The sequence below is a fragment of the Galeopterus variegatus genome, unplaced genomic scaffold (assembly GCF_000696425.1).
Source record: "Galeopterus variegatus unplaced genomic scaffold, G_variegatus-3.0.2 Scaffold527, whole genome shotgun sequence".
In the NCBI taxonomy this organism is placed as follows: Eukaryota; Metazoa; Chordata; class Mammalia; order Dermoptera; family Cynocephalidae; genus Galeopterus; species Galeopterus variegatus.
In genome coordinates, this window is record NW_007726638.1 from 141,055 (window position 1) to 152,996 (window position 11,942).

The 11,942-nt window shown below is 51.9% G+C and overlaps 1 protein-coding gene across 1 annotated transcript in view; it reads right to left on the reverse strand.

Annotated features, from left to right (window-relative positions):
* Window positions 1–11,942, reverse strand: part of TRIOBP (TRIO and F-actin binding protein) — a 74,034-nt gene that overhangs the window by 31,658 nt on the left and 30,434 nt on the right. The window contains exons 7-10 of the mRNA XM_008569757.1: window positions 10,284–11,940; window positions 5,114–5,228; window positions 3,418–4,467; window positions 616–693 (exon numbers count right to left, since the gene is read on the reverse strand). Coding sequence (XP_008567979.1) covers window positions 616–693; window positions 3,418–4,467; window positions 5,114–5,228; window positions 10,284–11,940 — 2,900 coding nt within the window. The remainder of the gene's footprint in view (window positions 1–615; window positions 694–3,417; window positions 4,468–5,113; window positions 5,229–10,283; window positions 11,941–11,942) is intronic.

An 11,942-nucleotide genomic window follows, 5' to 3' on the forward strand; every position in this document is an offset into this window, starting at 1 on the left:
GCCTGGCCCTCAGCTGTGGCCTCATCTCTCTGGAGGCTGCGGGTGATGAGAACAGTGTGTTTGCGGGCGCGGGGAGGGTCGGGGCAGAGCTGTGCTCCAGCTCCAGCCAGGCCTCAGCCCCATGGGCCCTGTCCCCTGCACACGCCTCTCCCGCCTCCAGGACCCTGGAGACTCTCCAGACCCAGCTGACTGTGGGCACCTTCTCAGCCTCTTCAAAACTTCTCTGACTCCAGCTCCTGGAAGCACTACCCTTTCTCTCAGCCTGGCCCAGCCCTCCAGAACCAGAAAGACCTTCCCCTCAGAGACCATCAGGGCCAAACCACCGACATTTGCTCAGGGAAACGTAGTGACCTTTTCAGGGCAGCCCAGCAAGTGAGAAGCAGAGCCCTGGGCTTCTGACCCCAGGATCATTCATCCACCCATGTCTCCATGCCAGAAGGTGGGTCTGCTGACCAGCTTCTCCAGGGCCTCTCTTCTCAAGGCCCTGCCATACATAGAGATGACCCCGTGGCAGGGCCAACCTTGGTCTGGATAACCCCAGAGCTCTTCTGGGGAACTCAGCCCACCTCCAACCCGACTTCCCTCCCTATGTGCCCATGCCCATGACCCAACTACCGAGTCTGCCTGCTTCTGGTCAGTTAGTGAGTCTTGGCCTCTGCTTGGTTCTGACTCCTCAGGCTCCTCTGGTTGGAACTGGAGATAAGAAAGAACACAGCTTAGCCCAGGTTATTCCCCAGGTCCATCAATTTATCCACCTTCTCATCTATCCATTTGTCTTCCATCCATCCAACATCCATGTAGCATCTAGCATTAATAGACCAATGTATCCATCCAACCATCCAGTGTCCACCCTACTTTACCCACCATCTCATCTATCACCCATTCATATATCCATCCTCTGTTTATTCATAATCTGTCCATCCATCCAACATATATTCATCTACCCTTCCTTCCAACATCCATTCACCATCCATCACCCAACATTTATTCATCCAAGCATCCATCCGTTCATCACCATCATCTAAGCAACATCCATCTATCCAACACTCAGCATCTGTCCACCATTCATTCATCACCATCTATCTGGCTGGCCGGTTGGCTCTGTTGGTTAGAGCACAGTGTTATAACACCAAGGTCAAGGATTCAGACCCCCACAGTGGCCAGCCACCAAAAAAAAAAAAAAAAAAAAATCACCCTTCTATCCATCCAATATGTTTCTTTTTATCATTTGTCCAATATATATCACCTGTCTGTCTCCATTCACACCTCCATCGTCCATCATTCATCCATCACTTACCCACTGACCCATTGTCCTCCATCTGTTTCTTGCATTCACTCAAACACCCGTGTATCCACTGATCAACCGTGCACTGAGCTGAGCCCTCCTTTATGTGAGGCCAGGGGCCGGGGCTACAGAGATAACATAGGCACAGCTCCTGCCCCCATAGAGCTCATGTTTCTTATGGGGAAATGACAACCCGGTGTGACAGATGGAGGGAAGCAAAACCACCAAGCCCAGCGGGACAGCATCGCCAGCCTGGGGGTGGGGCAAGTATTCAGGGAAGGCTTCTCAGGACAGGGCACCTGCCCTAAGACTTGAACAATGAGCAGGCGTTTGGTGGGTGAAAAAGGAAGGGAAGAGAATCCTAGGCAATGGGAACAGCATGTGCAAAGGCAGGGAAGTATGCACACACAGCCCTGTGGCCAGCTCAGCACTAGAGGCAAATCTGGGATGGAAGGAAGGGCAGGAGGCCTTCAATGCCATGCCAAGGACCTCCCCGGAGTTGAGCAGCTGGAGCCCCGGCAGGACCTGGTGAATGCCTCTGCTTTGTCATCTGTGAACTGCCCTTAAGCACCTGGTGCTCCCACTCTCCCTAATCACTGTCTCCTGGCCCCCCAGGGAACCCTGAGCCACATCATGGACTAACTCCAGCTGAAGAGCCTTTCCGACCTCTCACCTTACTTTTGGCCAGGCCAGCCTGCAGCACCCTGCATCCACTGGACACAGCATCTTGTCCTCCCAGAGCCTCCCGCGGTCTGTCTCCCCAACAAGCCTGACAGCAACTTGAGGGCACAGCCAGGCTGGCTCTTCCCTGCATCTCTGGTGTCCGTGCATTGAATTGACTAGGGGTCAATTGATAAAAGCCACAGGGAAAAATGCAGGGGAGGGGGTTCCGTGGTCCTGCCATGGGTGCAGGGCTTCACAATGTGGTAGTTAAAAGCACAGGCTTTGGAGTAAATGCTTTGATGTCATTTCTCACAACTTATGCATGTGCGACCCTCAGTAAATGCCTAAGAAGTCAGCCTCAGCTTCCTCATCCATAAAATGGGGATAGTAGCAGCTGCCTCGTGTCCACCTGAGGCACGGACGGCAAAGCGTGTGAAGCACCACGCCCGGGACCCGGCACACGGTAAGCCCTCTGCCTGGAAGCACTCATCATCCATGGAGGTAGCCATGTTGGTCACCAGGGACATGAGGTGGGCTTGGAGGCACAAGCCTCCATATCACCCCGATGGTGCCTGCAAGGAGGAGGTTTTATAGAGGGAGACTGAGGCCAAGAGAGGTTGGGTGCCCAAAACCACTGTGTTCCTGATGAACTGAAGCTAGGTTGCAGGGCTCTGGCCTCCAGGATCCTCTCCACCCACCATCCTCAGATAAATACTCTGGGCTTCAAGGTAGCACCAAGTACCACTGAAGCTGGGGAAGGGACTTGGTGAGCGCCCACTGTGTGCCCACTTTGGGCCTACTTTGCACATGGCCCTTATTTAAGCAGCCTGTCTTGGCAGCCAACTCTACCCAATGAGTATGCAACCTCTTCTCTATGTCTGTGAACAGCTGTAGGGGCCAGGGTGGGGTAAGCAAGGCTGTCCTGGACTCAAGAACTTGGAATACAGCGGGGTGAGGGGACACGACACATTGGCTGCTGTCCACGCAGGGTCAGGTACAAGTCACCAGACAGAACATAAACCAGGTGGTGTGGGGCCAGGATGGGAGACCCTAGCCAAAGCATCTTGCTTGAGGCCTCAGGGTGATCTGTACTGAGCAGACTGGTGTCCCACCTGCCCAGCCCTGCCAGCTGTGTGATCTCGGGCAAGTGGCTTAACTCCATGCCCCAGTATCCTCATCTGTAAATAAATAGTGCCTTTCTCATCAGGTTGCTGTGGAACTAAATGGGGAAAGTACACATAAAGCGTTCAGACCAAGGCCTGGAACATTGTAAACGCTTGAAAAAGTGTCGGTCATTATTATTGCTGTCCAGTTTGGAGGTGGGGATGGGCTTTGGTCAGCAGGGAGGATTAGGTCTGAGCCTTTTAGGGTGTTCAGCCGCTGAGGTGACTCCAAAGGGAAGTCCTCTAAGGAGATTTGTCTGGAGTGGGCTGACTCTCTGGCTACCCTCAGAGGTGGGACTGACTTACCTCCAGCTCTGATGAACCAGGGCCCTCTGCAGGGCTCCTGCTCTCTGGCTGGCCCATCTGCTGCAGACCAGCCATAGTTGAGGTCTCTGGTCCGCTTGTCACTTTGGTCTTTGGCCACTGGGTAGAGGTGCAGGCAGGGCTGGGTGGCTGGGCTGGGCTCTGGGGTCTTTGCCCAGGACTGTGTCCATTGGCCAGGGTGACCTCGGCCCAGCCTTCAGGATGGCTGTGTTGCTTTGGCTCCAGAGCACCCTTTGTGTCCAGTGAACCCAGCTCTGGCCCTGAAGCCTTGGCTGGGTCCTTGTGGGGCAGCCGGGCCTGCAGGAGCTCTAGGAGGCCTTCCCAGTCCAGCCTTGGGAGCTGGGCCCAGGCCCCCTCTCCTGGTGCCCAGAGAAGGCCCAACAATTCCCTCCAGTCAAGTTCGAATCTCCTCTCAGGGCCATGTGGGTGTGGGCACACTCCCTCAGCCCCCCAGCTCATGGCAGTGGGTGTGTCAGGTGGCCAGGACTGCAAGAGTGCTGTGGGGCCTACCCAGGAGTTCTCTGGGGGCTTCATGGGCTGATGGGGACAGGACAGCTCTGGCAGACTGCTCCAGCCGCTCTGGGCTGGCTTCTCCAGGGGCTCCTCCCAGGCCTCTGACTGCCCCCAGCCCACCCTGTACTCCCTGGGAGGGCCCTCCCATGTTCCCTCCAGGGCACTGGCAGCCCCCACGCTGGGCTCCCCAGGTCCTTGAGAGTGCCCAGGGCTCAGACCCTCCTCCTGGATGCTCCAGCTCCTCTCCAGGTGTTTGTGGGGACCCTGGGACCCTCGCGGCTCCCCCAGACCCTGACTCTGCCACCCCGCCAGAGGCTCTCTTGGACCCGTTTGGCCACTCTCCAGAGGTCTGTCTCTCCGTGGCTTCCTCTCAGGTGTCTTGGCTGATGTCCTGGAGGGTAGTGAGGACCCCTTATGCCACTGGTCCCCCTCAGCTCGCCTCTCAGGACTCCTGGGATGAGGGGGCTCTGCTCGGCTCCGCCGGGCGGGTTCTGCCTGCTCAGCAGGGGGCTTGGTCACCTGAGGATGAGGTGAAGGGGTAGGTGAGGCTCTGGGACCCCAGCTGGGTGACCTGTCTGTCATAACCAGGCCCTGGGAGAGGCAAGGCTGTGTCCTCACGACAGCCTGGCTCAAAAAGTACATATGGGGCCTCCGAATTCCCTTTCTGGGGGGGTCAGCTCTTCCTCTCACTCACTTTCCTCAGTTCTAGAAAGAGCTCTGCAATCAGCTGCTCAGTTCCCTGGCTTCCCCTCCCCGCAAGATACTGATTCCAACCTGGGCTATCAAGTGCCAGAATTTCCACCACCAATAGCCCATTCCACTGGGTGGGGCTTGCCCTCTGATAGTTTATCTATACAAATCCCCACCCTGGAAGAGCCCTTAGAGCCAGACTGATGCATCCAAGGTTTCCCCCCAAATCTTCTCAAGATAGCAGGGGCCTCGTGAAGGAAGGGGCAGCATGGAGGCGCTATCTGCAAAGGACTCACTTGGGGTCTTTTGCATTTTGCAAAGAGCTGCTGGTCCTTGGGGAGAGGGGAAAGCTGGATACCCATGATTGGGGCTCTGACCTCCCTGTCCAGGACCCCTGCCTGGCATCTAGTAGGAAGGGAGAAGCAGTGGCTGCCCCTTGGGGATGCCAGGGCCCTAGGCGGCTGACAGTGCTCACCTGCCTGCTGGGGGCAGGGCTGGACTGCCTTCGGAGAAGTTGGCTCTGATCTTGGCTGGGCCGCTTTGACCGTCCCTCATCCTGGGCCTGGAAGACCCCCGGTGCCTCGGACTTCCTATGAGCAAATGCAGCCGCTCCCCTGAGGGCCTCTGTACCGTCCCCTTCCCAGCACCCTAGCCCTCTACTCCCACCCTCAGTGGGAGGAGACGTGGGAGATCCAGGGACTGAATGCAAACTTCTTGCCCTAAGTGAAGGATGACTCTCTCAGGGCCTCAGTTTCCCCTTCTGAAAAATGGGGATGGTTGACATGACACTATTCTGCCTCATCGGGCTGTTGTGAAGAAGAAAAGAGAAAAAGGGCTGAGTCCAGGTGATGGGATGGGGAGAGGGCCAGGCCTTGACCATGGCTGCCTCCTGTCTCATTCCATACTTCCTGCTACTGACCTGCCCCACCAGTCACCCGCAGACAGAGGTTAAACTGGTCCTTGTGGGAAGTAAGATTTATTGAGCACCTACTGTGTACCAAGCACTGTGCACACATAATCATAATGGCAAACATTTATTGAGCACTTCTGTGTTCCAGGTGCCAAGCACTTGCTTGCATGATCTCATTCTCTCACACAACCCACGCAGTGGGGACAAGAGAGGCAGAATGTTATGCGCCCCCATATTCCATTCTTTCCACCCTTTTCCTGTCCATATTGTAAATTTGGGATTTCTCAGGCCTCCTTCCCTGCCACCTCAGGGCTAACTAACAGGATTCAGGCTTGAAAACTCCAGGCCATCCTAGCTATTGGCAAAGAGCTCTTAGCAAGAGCGGAAGGAAGAGGGAGGGGAGGAGGGTGGAGGGGAAAACAAGGGGTTGACTAAAGGGTACAAAGCTATGCTATCTACCCTAAGTGATTCATTGTGCAGTATTTGCATGTATTGAAACAACACACTATCCCCCACAAAAATAAATATAAAATTGAAAAAAGATCAGAAGGAAGAAACGTTTTCCCTGACAACCCCAGAAAGGCCAACATAAACTGTCCAGGCAAATGTCATTTCTAAGACACCCAGACTTCAAGTATTGTTGCCGCATCCAATGAAGACAACCTCTAACCTATGCAAAAAGTCTCTAGTTCCAGTTAGTTGTCTTGCTTAGTAATTAGTAGCCACTGTTATTAATATTCAACATGATATCTGTGTTGAAAGGCAGGAACACCAAACAGAATCTGGGCACATCTCTCCCTTCCCATATAGAAGGGGTCAAAACAAGACTCAACCACTCCATAAATATTTCTTCAATGGGGTTTGAGAGTCTGACTTGATCTATATTGACAAAGGGAGCCATATTTCTGGTGGCTGCATCAAACCAGAGGAGAAGCCTGAAAAAGACCCTGTGGCGGGCCCTGCATGAGCCAACAAAATGGGAGGTGAGACCAGGCTCTGTACAGGGCCCATAAATATTTCTTCAATGGGGTTTGAGAGTCTGACTTGATCTATATTGACAAAGGGAGCCGTATTTCTGGTGGCTGCATCAAACCAGAGGAGAAACCTGAAAAAGACCCTGTGGCGGGCCCTGCATGAGCCAACAAAATGGGAGGTGAGACCAGGCTCTGTACAGGGCTCCGGGGCTACTGCTGTCTGCGGTCTGCCTGCAGCTAATGAACCATGCTGGAATGCTGCAGAGGCTTTGGAGAATACAAAAGTATGGGGTTGGGGTTTGTTGTTGTCTTATGGCTTTTGCCAATGTCGTTAGAATCTGACCCATACAGTAATTTGACATTTAGCAGTTCTTACAGCTGACTCAGAGAGGAACCAAAGTTCCCTGGAGTGTTTCTGAGCTTGAGGGCTCTCTGATCAGGTTCAATTTTTAATCTAATTTGATGCAAGTGAGTTTCCTTGCTCTTTGAGAGCTGAGACCTTGGAGTGAGTTTTCCCCAGAACTGGGGTCCAGGAGCCTCAGTGAAGCAAAGGCCCCAAATGTGACTAGGTGGGATGTTCCTCACTAATGGGAAGGATAACGGTGGAATATAGCCAGTTCAGGGAGGCAGGAAAAATGTGTGTTCTCTTTTGAATGGATGCATCCTCCATACAAACTCCAGATTGCTCCATGAGCATTCCTTCTGAGAATTCTCCTTCCTTTTCCCCCCATGTGGAATTGAGAGATTGGAGTGAGGGACTCGAGAAGATTCTGAGACCCCAAGGGAGACCCAGCTTTTCTGATGCTGAAGCAACAGCATTTCCTTGTACCACCTGTTCCTGAGGGTTGGTGTGTCTGCACCAAGGACGACAAAGGAAACACACTTCCTTTGGAAGCTTAGATGGGTTCTTCGACCTCCAGAGAGTATTAAAGGACCAAAGCCGTGAAGTCTAGCACATCCAATGAAGGCTCTGTTTTGAATTCAAGAGACCATGGAATGCTTATATGATTCTAAGATAAGAGATTCCAAAGGCATCTAAGGAAAAAAAAAATTGAGATATCAAGCCAAAACCCTTAATGCTTTGATGTGATAGCCCCTTAAGAAAAAAAATTCCAGGCTCAAAACAATGCTTGGACAGAGTAGATGCTCAATAAGGTACATGTTGAGGGCCGGCCCGTGGCTCACTCGGGAGAGTGTGGTGCTGATAATACCGAGGCCACAGGTTCAGATCCCATATAGAGATGGCAGGTTAGCTCACTTGGGAGAGCGTGGTGCTGACAACACCAGGTCAAGGGTTAAGATCCCCTTACCAGTCATCTTTAAAAAAAAAAAAAATTACATATTGGATGTATAAAAGGGGGGAAAGTGCAACTCTATAGCCGCCCACCTGTAAATTCCAGTTTGCCCCTTAAATAATTTTTTAAAAACCATCTTCAGAGCATAAATGGTTTTCTATTTGGAAAAAGTTCCATATATAAGGAAAAAATTTAATTACTCAGTAGTGTTATAAAACCTTGACTGAAAGGTAAATAATCTACTTCAAAGAGAACAGAACCAAATGTATAGAAGTAATTGTGTAAGAACAATTAAATGGTTAATGTAAGTGTAAACATATTTCTTCTTCTTCTTCTTTTTTTTTTTTGTTTGTTTTTGTGGCCAGTAATGGAATCGCAACCGTTGGCTTGGTGTCGCCTGCACCGCGCTCAACCAGTGAGCGCACCGGTCATCCCTATATAGGATCCGAACCTGCGGCGGAAGTGCCGCTGCGCTCCCAGCGCCGCATTCTCCCGAGTGAGCCATGGGGTCGGCCCGTAAATATATTTCTGATTTCTGTTATCAACACTTTATCTCTGTAAAAGTTATGGGGGAGAGGGAATTAACTTTGGTTTAAACACCTTAGTGTCCCTCAGGGTATAATCACAATTTGTGGTAACGGGCATGCTGCCAGTATGGATCTGGCCATCACATCTTAGGCACCAGTGGTGACAATTTGCTTTGTACTCCATGAATATTCATAACCAATAAAAATAAATAAATAAATAAAAATAATAAATTTAACCAAGGGCAGGGGGAAAAAAAGACCTTAGTGTCCCTGCTGAGTTATCAGATAAGACAAAGATATGCAAATTGACATCAAACCAAAAATAGTAATCATAAGAAGGTCAAAGATGTAGGATTTTTAGGGCAGTGAAACTACTCCATATGGTAGATACTTGTCATTACACATTCATCCAAACTCATAGAATGTGTAAACACCAAGAATGAACTCTAATATAAACTATGGACTTTGGGTGACTTATCAGTGTAGGTTCATGGACCACTTACCAGTGTAATAAATGGACCACTCTGGTGCCAGATGTTGATAGCAGGGGAGGCTGAGCATGTTTGGGGACAGGGGTATATGGGAACTCTGTACTTTCTGCTCAATTTTGTTATAAATCTAAAACTGCTCTAAAAAAAAAGAATGTATTTCCTTTTTAAGAAAAGGCCAAAGAAGGGGGAAGGGGAAGGGAGAAAGGAGGAAGGGAGAGATTGGATACAGGGCATAAAGAATAAGTCTGATTTGTAACAATGAACATGCTAAGAAAAAAGAAAAAGGCCAAAGGAAGAATTACACTAATGCTGGAGACCATAAAGATTGTCACCTGGATATTAAATGGATCAAGCTTACTGGAAAAGGAAATTTAAAGAACAAGAGATAAGGTTTCTCCTGCAGATTTGAATCTAAGTGAAATGTTGCCTAAAGGGCAGCAAGAAGAGGAATGTTAGACACGAAACAAAGCATTACACGCCCCTTTAGGGTGATGGACATGTTCTAAAATTAGATTGTGGTGATGGTTATACAACTTGATAAATGTACTAATATTCATTGAATTATACACTGAAAGTTTTGAAACTTCCACACCTAATTTTTTTTTTCTTTTTTTGGTTCTCTTGACCCTAACTAATGGAATTCCAGCTCTGATCCTTGAAAACTCCAGGGCTGAGACTGCTGGGGAAAGAAATCTCAGCCAGATGGGAAGGAAATGTTTCCCCTCCCAGTGGTTTGGTACTACTGACCAAGGAGACTTGAACGACACCTGGACTCCAGGTGTGTTGTCATGTCCCAGGAAAATAACGTTTAACCTCTAAAAAGCCTATAATTCTGTGAGTTCTCTTGTTTAAAATATGTGGCTCTGGCCATACATTTTAAATTGACATCTCTGTTTTCTGAAATGCATAGTGACCTGCGAGTTTTCTTTGTTAAGTCAGAAAAGAACCATGGGCACTTTCTTCTCCCTTATGCAAGGAGGAAAAAAACAAATCCTCCCTCATTTTACAGATGAGGAAACTGAGGCTCCAGTAGGTTAAGTTACTTTACCAAATCACACAGGTTGGGAAGTGGCTTTTACCCAGTATTTGAAACCAGCCATGCTGCCAGACTCCGTCTTTTTTCTCTGGTGCCTGGCCGGTATGGGGACCTCAACCCGTGACCTTGGTATTATAAGGCTGCTTGGTAACCAACTGAGCTAACTGGCGAGCTCCCCTGACTCCGTCTTTGCTCTTAACATCTAGGCTATGCACAGTATCACTCACACCTCAAAAAAACTCCTAATAAGCAGAAACAGAGAAGAAGTGACTTGCTCAAGGTCATGCACCCAGTAAATGGCAGGGCAGGGGAATTTGAACCCTTTCTTCTGGCAGCATAACCCTGAGAACATTCCACCTGCCTTGCTGCTGAAACTCCCTGGCCCACCCGGCTTACCCTGCCCCAGGCTCACCTGCGCTCCTGCCCGAAAAGGCGCTCCACCTCTGCGCGGCCAGGGCTGCGGGTGCGGCTGCTGTTGCCAGCCTCCTGCTGGGCCAGCCTCCTGGGTGGGGGCAGGTCGGCCAGCATGGTGTATTCCTCCCTCTCCAAGTTGTGCCTGGTCTCCCCAGCGGGCGCTGAACCCCGGGAGCCCCCTGAGCTGCCTGGCGTTGGTGAGGGTGCCAGGAGCGCTAGGTCACTGGGTGGGTGGCGGGGTGGGGAGGAGGCTCGAGGTGCATCCCGGTGCCCAATGCACACTTGGGGGGGCAGCACTGGGGAGCCATGCAGAGAGTCAGTGGAGGGAGCCAGGCTCTCCATACTAGTCCCAGGGGGGTCCTGGAAGAAGAGGGAGGGTTCAGGGGCTTGGCGTGGTGGGGATGAGAAGGAGGGTGCATCCCGGTGCCCAATGCACACAGGGGTAGGGATGTGGGGGGGCTCGTGCAGAGAGTCCATGGAAGGGACAAGGCTCTCGGTGCTGGCCCTAGGAAGATCCTGGAATAAGAGGAAGGGCTCTGGTGCCTGGCGCGGTGGGGAGGAGGCCCGGGGTGCATCACGGTACCCGATACACACGGGTGGGGGGAACTGGGGAGAGTCATGCTGGGGGGACTGATTCTCTGATTCTTGGGGATCTGATGGGTCTGGGAGGAAAGGGAAGGGGTCGAGCTGGCTGTGGCGGGGGGGCGAGGATGCCCGGGGGGCATCCCGGTGTCCAATGCACACGGCAGGTGGTATGTAGGGGGGGTCATGGTGGGGTGATTCACTCTCGGATGCAGTGTGGTCTGGGAAGAAGGGGAAGGGGTCGTGCTGCAAATAGCGAGGAGGCGAAGAGGCTCGAGGGGCATCCCGGTGCCCAATACACACAGCACAGGGAGGCTGGGAGGGCTCAGCAGGGGTCTGGGGAGCACCCCGGGGAGCAGGGTACAGAGGCGAGGATGTCTGGGAGGCACTGGGGTGGCCCAGGTTATGGGGAGAAGAGGTGGCCCGGGATGGCAAGCTATGCTGGGTGGGACCAGAAGAGGAGTGGGCTGGTCTAGTAGGAGATGAGGTCTGAGACCTGTCACCTTGGGTTGGCCGGAGGGCAATGGAAACCCAGGGAACCTCACTTTTCTTGGAGCGAGATGGTGAGGAGGTTCGGCGGCCATCGCTCTGAGTTGGCCGGAGGGGAAAGGAGGCCCAGGGGATGTCTTTGTTCGTACGATGGGGAGAGAGATTCCTGGGATTGTTCCGTTGAGTGGAGCGGTGGGGAGATGATGGCCCAGGATTGTCCTTTTGGGTGCAGCATTGAGGGGAGGAGGTTCCGGGGTTGTTGGGTTGAAAAGAAGAGGAGTGTGGGTTGTCCCGTTGGGTATAATTAGTCCTGAGGTTATCCCACTTCGTACAAGAGGCTTTAGAGTTGTCTCGTTGGGTAGAAGAGGTTCTGGGGGTGTTCTGTTGGGCACAAGAAGTTCTGGGTTTGTCCCGCAGGGTGGTTCTGTTGGGAGAGGAGCCTCTGGGATCGTCCCGTTGGGCACAAGATGTTCTGGAGATTTCCCTTTGGGTGGTTCTGTTGGGAGAGGAGGCTCTGGGATTGTCCCGTTGGGTACAAGATGTTCTGGAGATTTCCCTTTGGGTGGTTCTGTTGGGAGAGGAGCCT